Source organism: Equus przewalskii, chromosome 6 (genome assembly GCF_037783145.1).
Source record: "Equus przewalskii isolate Varuska chromosome 6, EquPr2, whole genome shotgun sequence".
Classification (NCBI taxonomy): domain Eukaryota; kingdom Metazoa; phylum Chordata; class Mammalia; order Perissodactyla; family Equidae; genus Equus; species Equus przewalskii.
This window is the reverse complement of record NC_091836.1, coordinates 3,879,546-3,895,396: the sequence shown is the minus strand read 5'-3', so window position 1 is coordinate 3,895,396 and position 15,851 is coordinate 3,879,546. Positions and strand designations below refer to the sequence as shown.

Here is a 15,851-nt window from a genome sequence, read left to right as displayed (position 1 = left end):
CATCTGGATTCCAGGAGGCAGCAGTTCCTATGCTGCTCTTTCTGTGGCCTCCATGAAAATCATAAAATACAGAGAAATCTAGAGGAAAAAAGAGACACGTGATCTTACCACTCAAATAACTGATGTAAAAAAAATGAGTAGTAACGATGCGCGAACGAGCACCCAGGCGGTACAGGAAGACGCAGCACAGGCACATGGGTGCCTCTGCCCCCACAGCGGCCACACCGCGTCCCGGAGGGCGGTGCACGCACGCGCACAGGCCCCGTGGGGAGAGGAGCGTCCTCTGACTTGCCCTCGTGCACTCTGTGCGTCTGCGTCCTGGGAGCCTCACCTGTTGAGACGTAGTTCTCCTGTTTGACTTGTTAAAAAAAATTTTTAAGTTTTGGAATAATTACAGACTCACAGGAAGTTGTAAGAGTTAGTACAGAGGTCCCGGGTACCCGTCACCCAGTTTCCCCCGGTGGTTCCGTCTCCTGTGACTGTCGCACACGACAAGCCAGGAAGGGGACCCTGGAGGACGGGCCGTGTGTCGTGCCAGGACGTTCTGGCACCAGGGAGGATGAGTGTGGCCGCCACCGCACTCGAGACGGAGAGAGCTCCAGGGTGTCTCCCCTTTACTGTCCACGCCCCCCAGCCCACCCCCGTCATACGTCTCTAGAAGGTGTCGCTGTGAGGATGGTGTCGGCGGAGTCACGCAGCCCGTGACTTCTTGAGGCTGCTGCTTGCGCTCTGCATGGGGCCCCTGGGACCTGTCTGGGTGGCCCTGCGTCTCCCGTTCCTTCTGAAGCTGCATGTGATTCCATCTGTGGACGCGCTGTGAGCGCCCTCACTGGCACCCTGGGGACATGCTTGTCTCCACGGCCCCACGGAAATGGCTGTGGCGCCACCTCCCTGTGCGCCTCTGGCAGGCCTGTGTCTAGGCGCCGAAGCCCGTCAGTGGTGGCAGGTGCAGAGGTGTCTGCTTGTGACTCCTGGAGAGCCCTCAGCAAGGTCGTGGAGATGCTGACCTTGGGTGGGCAGCTGGGGCTGGGTTCTGAACCCCGGAATGCGATCCGGGGCTCTCTGCCACGCTGGCCTCTGCACTGGGTCGCTCCCCTCCCCGGGAGCTCGGGGTCTGTCTCTCCTCCCTCCCACTGAGGGGGCTGCGACCAGATCTCAGCTTTTGGCCCGTCTCGTGGACGAAGGGTGTCATCACCATGTTTGGGTGGCAGAGTGTCCTTGTAAGGAAGTTGTCCTCTGTGTCTCTGTGCCTCCCCCTGGTTTTTCGGGGGGTTTTTGCTGCTGTTATTTCTTGGTGAAGTATCTGGTCAAAGCCTTTGCTCCCCTTTCTCTCGGTTGCTTTGTCCTTCGTTGTCGCTGCTCCCCCACGGGCTGATTTGGAAGATAAGCTGAGGACCTTTGAGTACCCGTCTCCCAGGCGAGAGTCTGGGCTTCAGGGCTGGGGGCCCGGGCTCCAAGCCGGGTAAACACGTCCTGGAGAGGCCTACTCGTGCCCGTTGGGGCGTCCCGGCCTCTGAAGCCTCCGCAGGGGAGGCGGCCACTCGTGTTTGCTGCCCTCTCCAGGGAGAATGGACACGCGTGCTCGGGAAGGCCGTGTACGTGCCGAGGGCTCTGCAGACAGGGGAGTGGCTTTGGCAGCCACCTGCCTGGGGCCTGAGCCCCCCGAGGAGAGCACGACAAGCAGCCCCTCCTCCAGTGGTCCACACCGCTGGCCTGACTGCTGTTGCCCCTAAACAAATGGGCCACCGTGGCGTCATGTGCATGTGCCCCGGGGCTCCGAATAGCCTCGTTGGCTGTAGATTTGTGGAGGCCGTGGCTCTGCCACGCCAGAGAAGTGACAGCGGGTTCCCGAAGGTTCCTCTGCCTCCTCTCCTCCTTGAGGGCCCTGTGTGCGGGTTGAGAGAGGACCGGCCGAGCGGCGTGATGCAGAGCGGAGCTCATGGCCTGCCCCGGGCCGGAGACTCCCAGTGTCACCCAGGTCCGCGTCTTATTCAGTGTGCCATCGTGGGAATCACTTTTCTGATGTTAATAAAGCACTTTTGGTAAACAGAGCTCCAAGAGTCAGGACCGTAAATCCGAGAGCAAAGAGAAGAGAGACATCTTGTCGTTTGATAAGATCAAGGAGCAGCGGGAGCGAGAGCGCCAGAGGCAGCGGGAGCGGGAGATCCGCGAGACTGAGCGGCGGCGGTGAGTGGCCGGCAGGCGGGCGGGCTCCCGGGGGCTCCCCGAGGCCGGGGCGGCATTTCCCCAGGTCACAAGCGGCACAGCATGGATGGCGTGTCGGGCTTCAGAGCCCGTTTCTGCCCAGAGGGCATCCTCTGGCTGCAGCCGGCCCCTGGCCCGCTGAGCCAGCCCCTGCGTGTGGCTCTGATGGCAGGTCCCCAGTGTGGAGGCCTCTGTCTTCCCTCCAGACCCTTCTATGGTCATCATTTCCTGGGCTCAGGCAGGTGGCGGCTATGAGGGCTGTCCCCATGGCAGTGGCGTCCCCACTCCTGGCGCTACTGTGCTAGTGGCCTTCCCAGGTGGCCGCAGCCCCCAGTGCATCCTTGGCCGCCCTCCCTCTCGTCAGGGAGGCTGGGCGGAAGTAGGCAGCCGCTGCCGCTCTCCGGTTCCGCCATCACCGGGGCAGCAGAGCCCCCTTGTCATTTCTCCACATGCTGCTGTGACAAATCACAGCCACGCAGCGCAGGGTCTGGGGGCTTCATGGAGCTCGAGCGGAGCCCTTGGAGGTGTCCCCAGTGATGCTCCGGCCTCTCTGCCACAGCCCTGTCCTCTCTGCCTCCACGTGGCCAGCTTTCCCAGCCCCGGTGGCCTTTGCCTCTTTTCCTGGGGTTGCCCTGTGCCCACAGCAGCCTTTAGAGTCGCAGCCATCCTTGGCTTTTTTCCTTTTCTCTCCCCAATAATGGGGGGCTGTGTTTTGGTGCCTTTGAGCCCATCCTCCCCACCTGGCCCTGGGGTCTGTCTCCCGCCGCCCTTCCCTCCTGGTTCAGCCCTGGCTGTGCCGTGGGGAGCAAGGGGAAGCCGGGAGGTGGGGTGCCCGGCGATCCAAGTAGCTGGGCAGGAGGGACCGGTCCGCGCCGGAGCGCCTGGTCGGGCAGCCAACACCTGAGCCTGCACAGGGACGTCAGGTGGCCGCCTGTGTGCCCGCAGGGAGCGCGAGCAGCGCGAGCGGGAGCAGCGGCTTGAGGCGCTGCACGAGCGCAAGGAGAAGGCGCGCCTGCAGCGGGAGCGCCTGCAGCTCGAGTGCCAGCGGCAGCGGCTGGAGCGCGAGCGCCTGGAGCGGGAGCGGCTGGAGCGCGAGCGCATGCGCGTGGAGCGCGAGCGCAGGAAGGAGCAGGAGCGCATCCAGCGCGAGCGCGAGGAGCTGCGGCGGCAGCAGGAGCAGCTGCGCTACGAGCAGGAGCGACGGCCGGCGCTGCGGCGGCCCTACGACGACGGCCGGTGAGGGGGGGCCGCCCTTCCTGCGCCCCGGTGGGGAGAGGGGCGCGCGGACGAGGCGCGCCGGGGCCCTGGCAGAGCCCGTGGTCGTTTGTGCCCTCGTCCATGGGGTTGTCTCAATCGGGTGGCTGTGTGCCTCGGTATGGGCCTGTGCTAAGGGCCTGTGGTGCTTCCTCGCGCCGCCCCATCCCTGGCACTGTGGTTTCTGGGGGAGCAGAGCCACCGTCCAGGAGCTGGTCTGGAGAACCCAGGGCTGCGCTGGGCCTTGTGTGTCCTTGTAGCGGGAGAGGCAGCGTCACCGGGTGGGGAAGGAAACTGCCTTCCTGGTGCAAAAGTGGGGGGATTGCTCTCCAGCTCTCTGCGCTGTGTGCCTGACGGTCACCGTCTCCCCACGCCCGGGAGCCTGGTTTGCTGGTGAAAATGGGGAAGGAGGTCATTGGAGGGCGTCCTGAGCTGGGCGGCGTCTCATTCACTGGCCCCCATCTAATCCCCTTTGTTCCTGCAAAAATGCCCCGGGAGGTCCAGGTTCCTGTAGAAGGCGGGAAGGCGGAAGTGTGGCGGCTGGAAGGCCGTTCCAGAAGGGTCAGGTCCTTCCTTTCCCTTGCGTGTGAGCGCGCGCGGGATCAAGGTGTCGGCCGCCTCGTGGTGCAGCAAGCTCCCAGCAGCCCTTTCACCATGGTGGCCGAGCAGACCATGGCGCCTCGGGGCGGTTTGGGGGCTTCTCATCTCTCTAATCAAAGCTATCGTGATTGAACATTTTGAGATTAGCCCTGTGGGACGTTTTAGATGATACCAGGCTGGGGGAGAGCTCGCGCCTCCACCCCCTTCCTTTGTTCCCTCGGTTTCTTTCATAAGTGGAATTTGCGTCCTTTTTGTGATAAAACCAGGCGAGAGGATCCCTATTGGCCGGAAGGAAAGCGCCTGGCCGTGGAGGACAGATACCGCCCCGACCTCCCTCGGCCAGACCACCGCTTCCACGACTGCGACCATCGCGACCGCGGCCAGTACCAGGACCACGTGGCCGACAGGTCAGTGCCGCCCGCCGCGGCCGTTCCCCTGAGGCCTGGTCCACTCGTGAGGTTCCTGCTGCACCATCCCCGCTGCACGTGGGCTTTAGAACCAGGCCCCGAGCAAGGTGCCAAGTCTGTGGTCCCTTCGACGTCCTCGACTTGTCCTGCAGGAGGTGCCTCCAAGCTCGTTTCACGTGCTGTCCTCGTCACAGATGGCACCTAGGCAGCCTGGGGCAGGTCTCCAGCCTCTTAGGGGCCCAGGCTGTGGGTTTCACAGCACCCAGGGGTCGCTCCCCGGCCCTGCCTCCTTATCCCCCCGTCCTCCCCCTGCATGGCCCACTGGAATCACAGAGAGGCAGCTGTTTCGAGAAGGGGCGTGCCTCCGTGGCTCCCCGAGCCTCCCGGTCCCAGTGCCGCAGACAGAAGCGGCCGGCGACGGTGGGAGAGTTCCTTTAGGCCCGCTTCGTGTTCCGAAGGTCGGGGTGGGCTTTTTCAGCCAGCGCCTTTTTTTTCTCTTCTCCTTTTCTGCCAGTGCCTTTTTTAGTCAGGAGTGGGTCTGATGCCTTGGGAGGGCAGCCCGCGATGTCCAGTCTGAGAATCTTCTGGCTTTCCCGCTGGCCCCCGGGCTGCATATCGCTGAGCCATTTCCTAGTTCATTAGGTCTTCTGGAAGGGTGGGGAGCGGGGGAGGGCGGCTGAGAAGCTGCGCACGTCCTTCATTGCGCTGGAGGTGGTCTGAGGCTCAGTGTTAGTCTCGTGCAGTGGGTCGGACCAGAGGTTCGGGACCCTCAGAGGCTGCTTTTGTCGCCAGACCACAGGTGGGAGGCACTGGCTTCAGGGCTGGGTCTGTGCTCCGGAAGCCCCTCTGAGGGATCCTAGGCCAGTGAAATCCTTCCTCCCACCCTCGGGACCCGACTTCCCTCCCGCCCGCGGGGAGAAGCCTCAGCTGCGAGCCAGCTCTTCTTTCGGAGTACCTTAGCGTCCTTAGGTGGTGACAGTGAGTGTCTGGTGGTGGAGCTCTTGCGTGTCCCCCAGCAGTGTCGTGCGGGGCCGTCGCGGCTGCTGGAATGAGATCTTTCCTTTTGCAGGAGGGAAGGTCCGAGGGCAGTGATGGGAGAGCGAGACGGGCAGGTGAGTGAGACCCCGACCGCGGGCCGGGCGCCGCCTCGGGGCAGGGGCGGGGGTGGGCCGTCCGTCTGGCCGGCATAGTGAGCGTGAGTTTCTGGTACGGGGGGCCTGCCCTTGCTTCAGCTCACCCAGTGGGAACTGCCAGGAGCTCTCAGTTGTTGCTTAGCGCTCAGTTAGGGAGTCGTTGAGCCTGGGTTTGGGGGTCCCGGTGGCTGGTGATCTGCAGGCGCCCGTGTGGGGTGCATACGGTGTCGACTCAGAGCGAAGGGCAGTCTGGGCCTCCATGAGAAGGTGGGGCGGCGGCATGGTGGCTTTTTCAAACAGGGCTACGTTTGGGAGAACATTGGAGCGTGCTCTCTCACTGCCCAGATGTGCTGGGTTCCTGGGCGCAGGGTTGGGTGGCCAGGATGCTGGTCATTCCATCTGTGGTCCTCGTCTCCGGGTGTCGGAGTGAGGGAGCCCCGGCCGCCTCCATAGGGATGCGCAGCGGGGTCTGAAGGCACTGGGCGTGTGGGAGGGCCCTCCCGTCATCAGCAAGGACAAGGTGTCTGGTTCTTTGGGGAAACTGCTAAGTGACTCTTGGCGGACCCTTCAGCAGGGCCACCGAGCTCCAAGAAGCACAGGGCCGAAGGGGCTTCCCGGGTGCTTGGTGTGGTGCCAGCGATGATGCTGGGGGGCCCCAGGAGTTGTCGAGCAGGAGGAATCAGCAAGCAAGGGCTGTGCAGGACCTCCTGTGATGTCAGGGTCATAGCGAGCCTTCAGGCAGCGCCGGGTCAGAGGGGCCTGGGCGGGCGGGTGCTCCTCGAGTCCTCACACCTGGGTCTGCGGGTTGACGGGCCGTCTGGGGTGACGAGGTGGAGTCGCCCTTCTCGTGCCTTCCAGCACTACGACGACCGCCACAGCCACGGCGGACCCCCAGAGCGCCACGGCCGGGACTCCCGAGACGGCTGGGGCGGCTACGGCTCTGACAAGAGGATGAGCGAGGCCCGGGGGCTGCCGCCACCACCCAGGTGAGCGAGCGGGCTCCCCATTGCGCCCTCCGCCCCGGGCCCCAGACTGGCCCCAGCTGCGAGGAGAAGCCCCTCCCCCGCTTGTCCTCGGGCCTTTCGGGGCCGGGTCACAGCACAAGCTTCCGCAGGATCTCTGGGGGTGTCCAGGGGTTGAGCGGGGCTGGGGCGCCCGCTGGTGGACGTAGTCATCCTGCCCGAACGGCCTCCTGAGCGCGCGAGCCTTTCCTGTCGTCTGGTCCATCCTGCCTTAGCCAGCTGTGGGGACTTACACGGCTGCACTGCTGCTCAGACGGAAGCGCCCTGAGCGGCTGTCGCCCGACGGCGGCCGGTGCACACGTCCGGGCTCACTGTCTGGGGCCGTATAGCGTCGCCCTCACAGCCAGGTGCGGGCTCTGCTGGGGCCCTCGTCCTGGGCCTGGACCGCCGCCGGGGCCGCTGGTGCCCGTGCGCTGGACCCATGTTTGGATTTCAGTCTCCCAGAGTTTCTCTCTGAAGCTTTTCTTACACAGCCTTTTCAACAAGTAATTCACATGCTACACGGTTCACCCGTTTAAAGCGTGTTCACAGTGTTGTGCGTCCATCACTATGATCAATTTTAGAACATTCCGTCCCCCCACAAGAAGCCCCGTCCCCATCAGCAGTGCCCCCAACCCCCCCAGGCCCTGCACCCACGAGCCCGCTCTCTGTCTGTGGATCGGCCTGTTCTGGACGTTTCCTGTCCATGGGGTCACACGCCGTGTGTCCTTCTGTGTCTGCTTCTCTCCCTGAGTGTTGTGTGTGCAGGTCCGTCCACGTGCGGCAGTGTCAGGGCCTCGCTCCTCTTCACGGCCGCACCGTGTGCCCGCGTGTGGAGGGACACGCTGTGTGGCTTCTTCCCTAGCTGGTGGACACTGGGCTGTTTCCACTTTGGGGCTGTTACAGAATGAAGCTGCCGTGGACGTTCGTGTCCAGGGCTGCATGTGAACGTGGTTCCCGTTCTCTTCGGGGGGGGGTGGGTACCTGGAGCGGCACTGCTAGGTCGGGTGGTCCCTGTGTGTTTAGCTCTTTGAGGACCTGCCAGGCCCGAGGCCCCCGTCTCCACCCATCCCCACCAACACATGTTCCTGTCCGACTGTCGGATTCTGGCGTCCTGGCGGGGTGAGGGGGGTCTCACGCACACGCTGTGATGGCAGCTGTGCCAAACACCGTCCCGTGTGCTCCCTGGCCACGTGTGTCCTTGAGGACGGGTCTGTTCCCCTCCTTCGCCCACGTCGCTCAGACGCCCCTGACGTGGGCGTGATGAGCCAGCCCGCAGCTGCAGTCGAGGTGCATGAGGACAGCTGCATGTCTGTCTTCTGTTTCGTAAAGGGGCGGACGGGACTGGACGGAGCACTGTCAGAGGCTGGACGAGCATCCGGAGCGCACCTGGCCGGGCACGGTGGACGCGGGCACGGCGGGCCGGGAGCACGCGCGGTGGCAAGGTAGGGTTGGCCGCTGCGGCGGGCACCTCCGGGGGTGGCCCCAGGCTACCCGGAGGGCGAGCTGGCAGGCTCTCTCTTCTCCTGCAGGTGGCGAGCGGGGCCTGTCGGGGCCCTCGGGGCCGGGGCACATGGCCAGCCGGGGCGGGATGTCTGGGTAAGGAGTGCTGTCCGCGGTCCAGTTGACTGTCCCTGCTCCCCGTCCTCTCCCTCTTTTGTGTGTTCGAGCAGCTTGTGTGGTTGGGTGTTTTGAACACAAATTCCACAGCATCTCTTGGCAGCTGGCACAAGTGGCCGTCCTCGGTTACCCCAGCGCAGCCCGCGATTCTGCTCTGTCGCACGCGGACAAAGGCGCTGGCCGGGGACGCGCCCGCGAGAACAAGGCCAGGCGGGCCGCGGGGACAAACGTGCGCCTTTGTTGCAGGCGCGGCGGCTTTGTACAGGGCGGGCACTCGCAGGCTCACGCGCTGCCCGGGGGCGCCCTGGAAGGCGGAGGACTGGCCGGCCAGGACCGCGGCAGCCGCGTCCCCCACCCACACCCCCACCCGCACCCCCACTTCGCCCGCCGCTACTGACCGACGCGCCGCGGCTCCCGCCAGCGTCCCTTGAATGCGGGGACCCTTTTAAGAAGCAAAACCAGGTCCTGCCCCCCTGTTGTAGCGCAATTCAATGTGAAGTCACTTTTTTTTAAATAAACGTGTTCTTGTTCTGCCGTTTCTAAGACAAGGTTTCCGTTACCGAGGCATTCCATTTTCCATGAATAAAGTTTACGGTTCGCACCCGCGTGTGTCCGCTCATTGCAGAGCGGGCGTGGTCCCGCCACTCGAGGCGTCCGTGCCCCGTCTCAGATGAGGAGCCGGGTGCCGGGCACGGTCGTCTGCCCGGGGTCCCAGAGCTCGTGGGTGGCAGCGTGGGGTCGGCATTAGGAAGCCCTCGTTGAGTGAGGCTGTGCGTTCCGTGGGGGCTCCCCGTGCAGGGGCCTGGGGGGTTCCGGCCTGGTGTGCGGTTCGGGGCTCCAACTGAGGGGCAGGGATGGGGTGGCCCTTCCTTGGCCCCCGATCCACCCATTTTCCAGGAGTGCAGGCTCGTGGGCAGTGTCCTCACTGGTGATTATGAGCCATTCCAGTTCTCTCCATCAGAGACAGCCGCCAGGGCCTTGGCTGGTCCCAGGGCTGCTTCCTGAGCCCGCCATCCCTGCCCCAGGGTGACAGCCACCACAGCAGGCGCGTCTCTCCCTCCCCCGGGGGTGACTGCAGACCCGGGGGGCCGGGGACAGAGGGCGAGCTGGCTTCCCCGAGTCGAGTCACGGTGCTGCTCCGGCGTGGTACGAGTTAATCCTCCGTGCCGCCTGCCGGGAACCTCGATTCCCTCCCCTCCGAAAGTAGGACAGCCACCCCACCGGCCGAACAATCGGCGGAGCGTCTGCGCTCCCGCTGGGGCGTTTAGCTGTAAAAGGGCCATGTGACAATCGGGCCCAGCTGGTGGCTGGAGCCGGGGCATGAAAGGCAGGGCGGCCGGCCTCTGAATGGCCGCCAAGAAGCACCTCGCGAGCCACCCCTGTGTGGGGCCTCTGGAGTCCTCGTCCACTGACAGGGTGACAGGACGCCGGCTCCACGTTGTCCCCGGGGCCTCTGCAAGCTGGAGGCTGGACCGGGACCCGGATCTTCCCTGTCGGGCTATGCAAGCCAGACCCGCCTGGGGCTGTGCACGGACCAGCGTCCCATCCGCACGTCCGCTGTCTCTGAGGACCCAGGTCCCCTCAGGTCAGGGCCCGCCCTCACGGCCTCATTGGCATCCGATGACCTCTGTCAAGGCCTCGGCACCGAAACCAGTCCCATTCTGACGTCCCGGGGCCCAGACTCCAACACAGGAATTTGGGGGAACGCAAGAGCACTGTCCGCTTTCCCTACAGACAGATTCTTCCTGGGAATTGCTCCTCGGTTAGTCTGGAACCATTTCTGTGCACAGCTCCGGAGCGCCGGATCCACATGCCTGCCCAGCTGCTGTCGCAGTGTCACAGGTCGGAGCCGGCTGCACAGGCTGAGCGCCTCATTGTGTTCGCGCTGCCGCCGGGCTGGGCGCGAGCGCCCACAGGCCTGAGGAGTATTGGCAGATGCCCTCTTCTCTGGGCTTCTCTTTGTGTCTGATCTGGCAGTCATTGTGTTGTTTGGTGGTGGTTTTTTTTCAATCGAGTAGTTATGTGATACTGATTTTTATTTCAGAACAGAAAAGGGAGGTAGAATGAAACATTCGTTCTAGAAGGGGCTGCCGGGGGAGACAGGCTGTCTCCACCTTTTGGCTCGTGTGAAGGATGCTGCCATGGAGACGGGCGTGCGTGTTTTCCTTGGCACGCCTGTTTGCCATTCTCCGGGGCGGGCACCTCTGAGTGGAATTCCCGAGTCATAAGGTGATTGTAGGCCTGACTTTTGAGGAACTGGCAGACCCTTCTCCACGGCAGCTGCACCGTTTGCATCCCCACCAGCCATGGGCAAGGCTCCAGTGTCCGCCCCTCCTCACCGATACTGGGTATTTTCTGTTTTTTGTTAATAATAGCCATCCTAGTATGTAGTGGTGTGGAGAACCACAATGTAGTTCTATCTAGAAACTGGAATATTACGCAGCCATGAAAAGGAAGGAGATCCTGACACCTGCTCCAACATGGACAGACGTGGAGAACGTGATGCTCAGGGACGTGAGACAGACACAGAAGGACACACACTGTGTGGTCCACTCACAGGAGGTCCCCAGAGGAGCCACAGCCACAGAGACAGAAAGCGGATGGGGGGCCAGGGGCTGGGGGAGGGGTGGGAGTCAGTGTTTCATGGGGACAGAGCTTCCGTTTGGGGAGATGGAAAGTTCTGGAGACGGATGGAGGGGATGGTGGCACAACCGTGTGAGTGTGCTTCATGCCGCTGAGCTGTGCCCTTAAAATGGTGAAGATGGTAAGTTTCACGTTACATGTATTTTACCACAGTAAAAAAAAAATGTTAAAGTTGGGGTAGGAGCTGCTGGGTGTCGGGAATGGGGGCCGCTGGGGTAGACACGGGCGGGCGGGCGGGCTCAGAGCCAGACGCCGGGACCCAGCCTCCCCGCCAGCCCACGGGGAGTCCATCGTTCCTCGCTGCCTTGGCCTCCTTAACTGGAGGCAGCGGATCATAATAGCGTTTACCATTGAGGGCCTTTGTGGAGATTAAGTTAGTTATATAACGTAAAGAGCTCATGCTTGCTCCTGGCATACAGTAAGAGCTTCATAAATGCTGACTGATCCCGAGAGGCCTACAGGAATAGGGCCCGGGGCGCCCATGCTTTACGGGGGACCCGCAGAATGTCTTGGGGCCTGGAGAGGAGGAGGGAAGAAGTGAGCGGCTCCAAAAATACTATGAGAGCACACAAAATCAGAATTAATACCTTATCAAACATCTCCACATCTACGAAAACGTGTCAGCTTCATCCATTGCTCCATTTTGTGATCATAAAGATTTCATTACGTTTCACGACAGCTCCTAGGTTCAATGTTTTCCCTTTGCAGGAATTCCCAAGCCTGCGCCATGATTGCCAGTCTCAAAATTGCATGCGTCGCTCTAGTCAAAGAATTTCTGACACCACATAACAAAAAGGCCTTTGGAGGCTTTTTTTTCCCCTCCAAATACAGCCACGGGATGGGCTGTCACCTGCCAGGTGGGCACACATCTCAGCTCCACCTCCTCCATCCGCTGTGTGTCCTGGGGAAAGTGACTTACCCTCTCTGGAGCCCTGAGCTTTCTCAAATGGGCACGAGGCCTCCATCCCAGGTCTCGGGCACGGTGACTTCCTCCTCTCCCGGGAGCGCCGTCCTCATTTTAGGATCCGACACCTGCAGGATAACGGGGTTTTTTCCTGTTGCCGCCGTACCAAATTAATGCAATTTCCGTGGCTTAAAACCACACCACTCACCTCCCAGTTCTGGAGGCCAGACGTCCTAAGACGTGAGGTGTCTGCAGGGCTGGCTCCTTCCGGAGGCGCCAGGGGAGGAATCCAATGCCCTGCCCTTTCTAGCACTTCTAGAAGCTTCTAGAAGTGCCCACGCTCCTTGTCTCCTCGCCCCTTCCTCCATCTGCAGAGCCAGCCGCGTGGCATCCTTCTGATCCTTTTCCCTTAGTCCCATCTCCCCTGACCCCGGTCCGGAAGGGTCTCTGATTCGAAGCATCTGCGTGGGGAGGGGCAGTACGTTGCCCATCACACGGGGTGTGACAAACTCTGCGCTGAGGGTCGCAGACGTGAACGCTGGTCGAGGAAGTGAGACGTACACAGTCCCTGCGGCCGGTGACCGCTTTATACCGGGACACAAAGACGTCACACAACACCCCCAAACCCAGATGTGCCCATCACAGCTGCCCTGGGAGCCAGAGTCCCAGGAAGATCACACAGAGCTGATGGCCCAGAGCCCCAGAGAGCCCGGGACTCACCCACACGGCCCTTCTCGGCCACCCCAGGACGCAGGGGCCACACGCTGAGGTCACACGGTGGTAAAGCGACAATTGCTTTGAGCACCAACGAGCAGGCCGGACTCAAAGACGACCGTCTATGTTATTTCGCGTGTCTAACCATTAAGGATAACGTCCTATGTCCCTACTGCTGTCTGGGGTGGACCGGGCTGGAAGCCGGCCCGGCGGAGCTGGAAGCGGTGCTGGGGCCCCCAAATCTCCCCCGAGAGGCCGGCCCCCAGGGGCAGCTGGATGGCCCATGGGCTGTTGCGTTTTTCCTGCACATCCTCAGATCCACTTCGGGCACAGCACCTGGGTTTGCCTCCGGCTGCAAATATGACACCAGAGGGGCCACATTCTGCTCCAGTGGAAAGTGCTTGGGGCCTGAGAGGCCTCCCCAGCCCCTCTCCCTCCTGCCTCGTCCCTGTCACAGCCGCCTGTCCCACAGCACGTCGTCTGCACCTTCCCCTAGAAGCTTCATGAATGTCTTGTTCTCAGCTGTCCCCACCGTCCACTCAGGGGAAGCACTAGGGCCGGGCAGGGGGAGGGGAGAGAGTGGCAGGCAGGGCGAGCCGGCTTGGGAAGGGCTGGTCTGAACAATTCCAGCAGGGTCTGCGGCTAGCCCTGGTCCGCAAAGCGTCCAAACCCAGAAAATATAGACATAGTTAACACATCTGGAACGTAGCAGACACGTGGTAAATGCTGATCGGATCCCTGGAGAGGAGAAAGAAAGCACATCTTAATCCTGTATTTTCAAGTTTTCACAAGACTTCATCCCCCGTTAGGCCTATGGGGTCTTTCGAGGCCCTGCTAGAAAATTCTCCTAGTTCAGAGCATCTCATGGGGCCGCCAGATCCTTGCGTCCTGTGGCGTCTTTGGGAAACATCAGGTGGCAGACAGTCCTTTTGAGATTGAGGGGAACGTTTGGACGCGTGCAGTAGTAAGGCTGCCGTTCCTGAGAGAGGATCAAAGAACACCTCCAGCCAGAGTTCCCTGGGGGTGCGGGGAGGTGCTTATTAAAAATACAGCTTCCCAGGCCACAGTTTGGGCCTGCTGATCTGATTGAGGCCCTGCCTCCAGCCTCTCTTGCCATCCTGACAGTTGTCAAGTGCCAGGCGGATCCCTGGGTGTGGATGTTCACAGTGGCCTCCACGAGTCAGGGCACTTCCTAGAGACCAAGCCTGGTGGGAGGGGCCGCGTCCCAGTCTGCCCTTCGCCCCCTGGGTGACTTTGAGCCAGTTCCCCTGACCCCCAAGTCTTCCCATCAGGAAACGGGCAGGCGATTTCTGAGGACGCCACGCGTGGATGCCTTTAAAATGCTTTCCACGGCGTGCAGCATACAGTCGGCGCTTAGCAAATGTCTGGGCTTGCCGTTCATCCTTCCAGAAGAGCCAGGTCCAAGCCAGGCCTCCCGCCTCCTGGCCAGAAACCCCTGCCCCCAGGGATTCAGCAGCGACTGGAAGCTCTGATGTCGCCTGAGCGGTTCTGGCGAGGGGCCCCGACCCGCTGGGGGTCAAGGGCCGCCAGCCACTGATGGTGTCTCGCAGCTTCTCCGGGCCCCGCCGTCGTCCCCAGCCCGTGCCAACCGGCTGTGAAGCGGCCCGGGCGCCCCACATACCCAGCCACGGGAACCTCACCGGGGGCCCCGCAGGGCGGCTCGTAAAAGGCACTGAAGCTTCCCGCATAGACGCCGCCCGCCACGGCCGCCAAATATTTACAGACTCAGCTGAAACGAGCCTCAGGGGGTCGGTTTCACCAGCGGCCCAGAAAATGTCCCCTCGCCCCCACCCCCGTCCCTGGGAAAATAGGGCGCAGAGTGGGAGGAAGTCCACTTGGCCACCCCCCCTACGCCCCCGACCCCAGCCAGGCGGATGGGAAGTGGGGCTCGAGCATGCCTCTGAGCCCTTTCTCCAGCGCATTCTCCCAGCCAGCACTTCCTGGGCGCTGGCCGCCGTGCCAGGGTCACAGCTATGACCGTGACCAAGACAGACCCGCTCTCCGGGGGCTCAGCGGATGGTTTCAAGCCGGGGGTGGAGCGAGGCTGACTTCCTGGAGGAGGTGGCTGGAAGGGCATCCCGGGAGAGGGAACAGAGTGCGCAGGAGCCCCCAGGAAGGACAGGGTGGCGCACCTTGGAGGAAATGGCAACGGGAGCAAATGGGAGTGGGTGAGACTTGGGGTCAGACTGGCTTCGGAGCCCAGGGCCGGGGGCCATGGCGGGTTTTCAGTGGTTAAGAGAAGGAGGTAGGGCTGGCCCGGTGGCAAAGCAGTTAAGTGCACACGTTCCGCTTTGGCGGCCCAGGGGTTCACCGGTTCGGATCCCGGGTGTGGACATGGCACTGCTTGGCAAAAGCCATGCTGTGGTAGGTGTCCCACATATAAAGTGGAGAAAGATGAGCACGGATGTTAGCTCAGGGCCAGTCTTCCTCAGCAGAAAAAAAAAGAAAAAGAAGAGGAGGTGCCTGCCCTCTTAGAGGGTGACCATGGCAGTCTCTCTCTGGGCCCTTCCTTGCTTAGGGGTCGGGATCCCCACTGTCCCTGAGCCCCCTGCCCCGCAGCCCTGGGGGTGGGGCGAGCCCAGGTGGCCTCAGGGACCAGACACAGCGCGGCGGCCACGTGCTCCTCCGGGCCGGGGTCCCCTCCCCGAAGACCAGAACAGAGGAGGTCATCACGCGTCCGGGACCGAGTCACGGCGGGCGGCCCGGTGGTGGCGGGAATGCCAAGACGCCCTGGGGGGACAGGGCACGGGGGGTGCAGCCAATAGGAGGGGCGGACAGGGAGGGGTCTCTGGAGGTGGCGGCTCACTTCCGGGAGAGGCCGGGACTCAGCAGGTGACTGGGGAGAGACAGAGACGCAGAGACAACCAGAGACCCGCAGGGACGCCGAGCCGAGGCCCTGTGGCCGCCGGGTGGCGCCCGAGAGCCGTGCCCTGTGCCTCCCGCCGCCCGCGTCCCTTTCTCTCCGCCCCCGGTTCCCCCATCGGTCCGCCACGCCCGAGCGGGAGGCCCGGGGCCCGGGGAGGAGGGGCAGACGGAGGCGGGGCGGGGTCCGGAGCCTCCTCGCCCGGAGACCGAAACCTCGGGGGGTGTGTCCGCGTGTCTGCGCTGTTTGGAAACGGGGGCGCCTGTGTTTGTCTTGGGGGTGTGTTCACGGGCGTCCCTGCGGATCGTGTCTCCACGCCCCCAGAAACCCGCCACTGCCGTCTCCGCTCGCGGCTGAGTCACCCAAAGAGCACGAGAACCGAAACATTTAGGGAACGCTTCCAGGTGCCCCAGGAAATACTCCCCGGAGAGGCAAGGACGGGTGTTCGTGTTGCTGACTGAGCAAGACGTAGGTTCTACTAAACCT

General features: G+C 62.7%; 1 protein-coding gene across 4 annotated transcripts in view; it reads left to right on the top strand.

Annotated features, from left to right (window-relative positions):
• Positions 1-8,821, top strand: part of SAFB2 (scaffold attachment factor B2) — a 30,195-nt gene extending 21,374 nt beyond the window's left edge. For 3 of the 4 annotated variants that reach the window (XM_070624728.1, XM_070624727.1, XM_070624730.1), the window contains exons 14-21: positions 2,051-2,187; positions 3,151-3,441; positions 4,326-4,466; positions 5,536-5,578; positions 6,458-6,585; positions 7,933-8,045; positions 8,133-8,199; positions 8,467-8,821. In XM_070624728.1, the coding sequence (XP_070480829.1) occupies positions 2,051-2,187; positions 3,151-3,441; positions 4,326-4,466; positions 5,536-5,578; positions 6,458-6,585; positions 7,933-8,045; positions 8,133-8,199; positions 8,467-8,617 (1,071 nt within the window). In that variant the 3' untranslated portion in view covers positions 8,618-8,821. Of the gene's footprint in view, positions 1-2,050; positions 2,188-3,150; positions 3,442-4,325; positions 4,467-5,535; positions 5,579-6,429; positions 6,586-7,932; positions 8,046-8,132; positions 8,200-8,466 lie in introns of all 4 variants that reach the window. The other variant, XR_011541337.1, reaches the window with a different exon arrangement.
• The last annotated feature ends 7,030 nt before the right edge of the window (positions 8,822-15,851 follow it).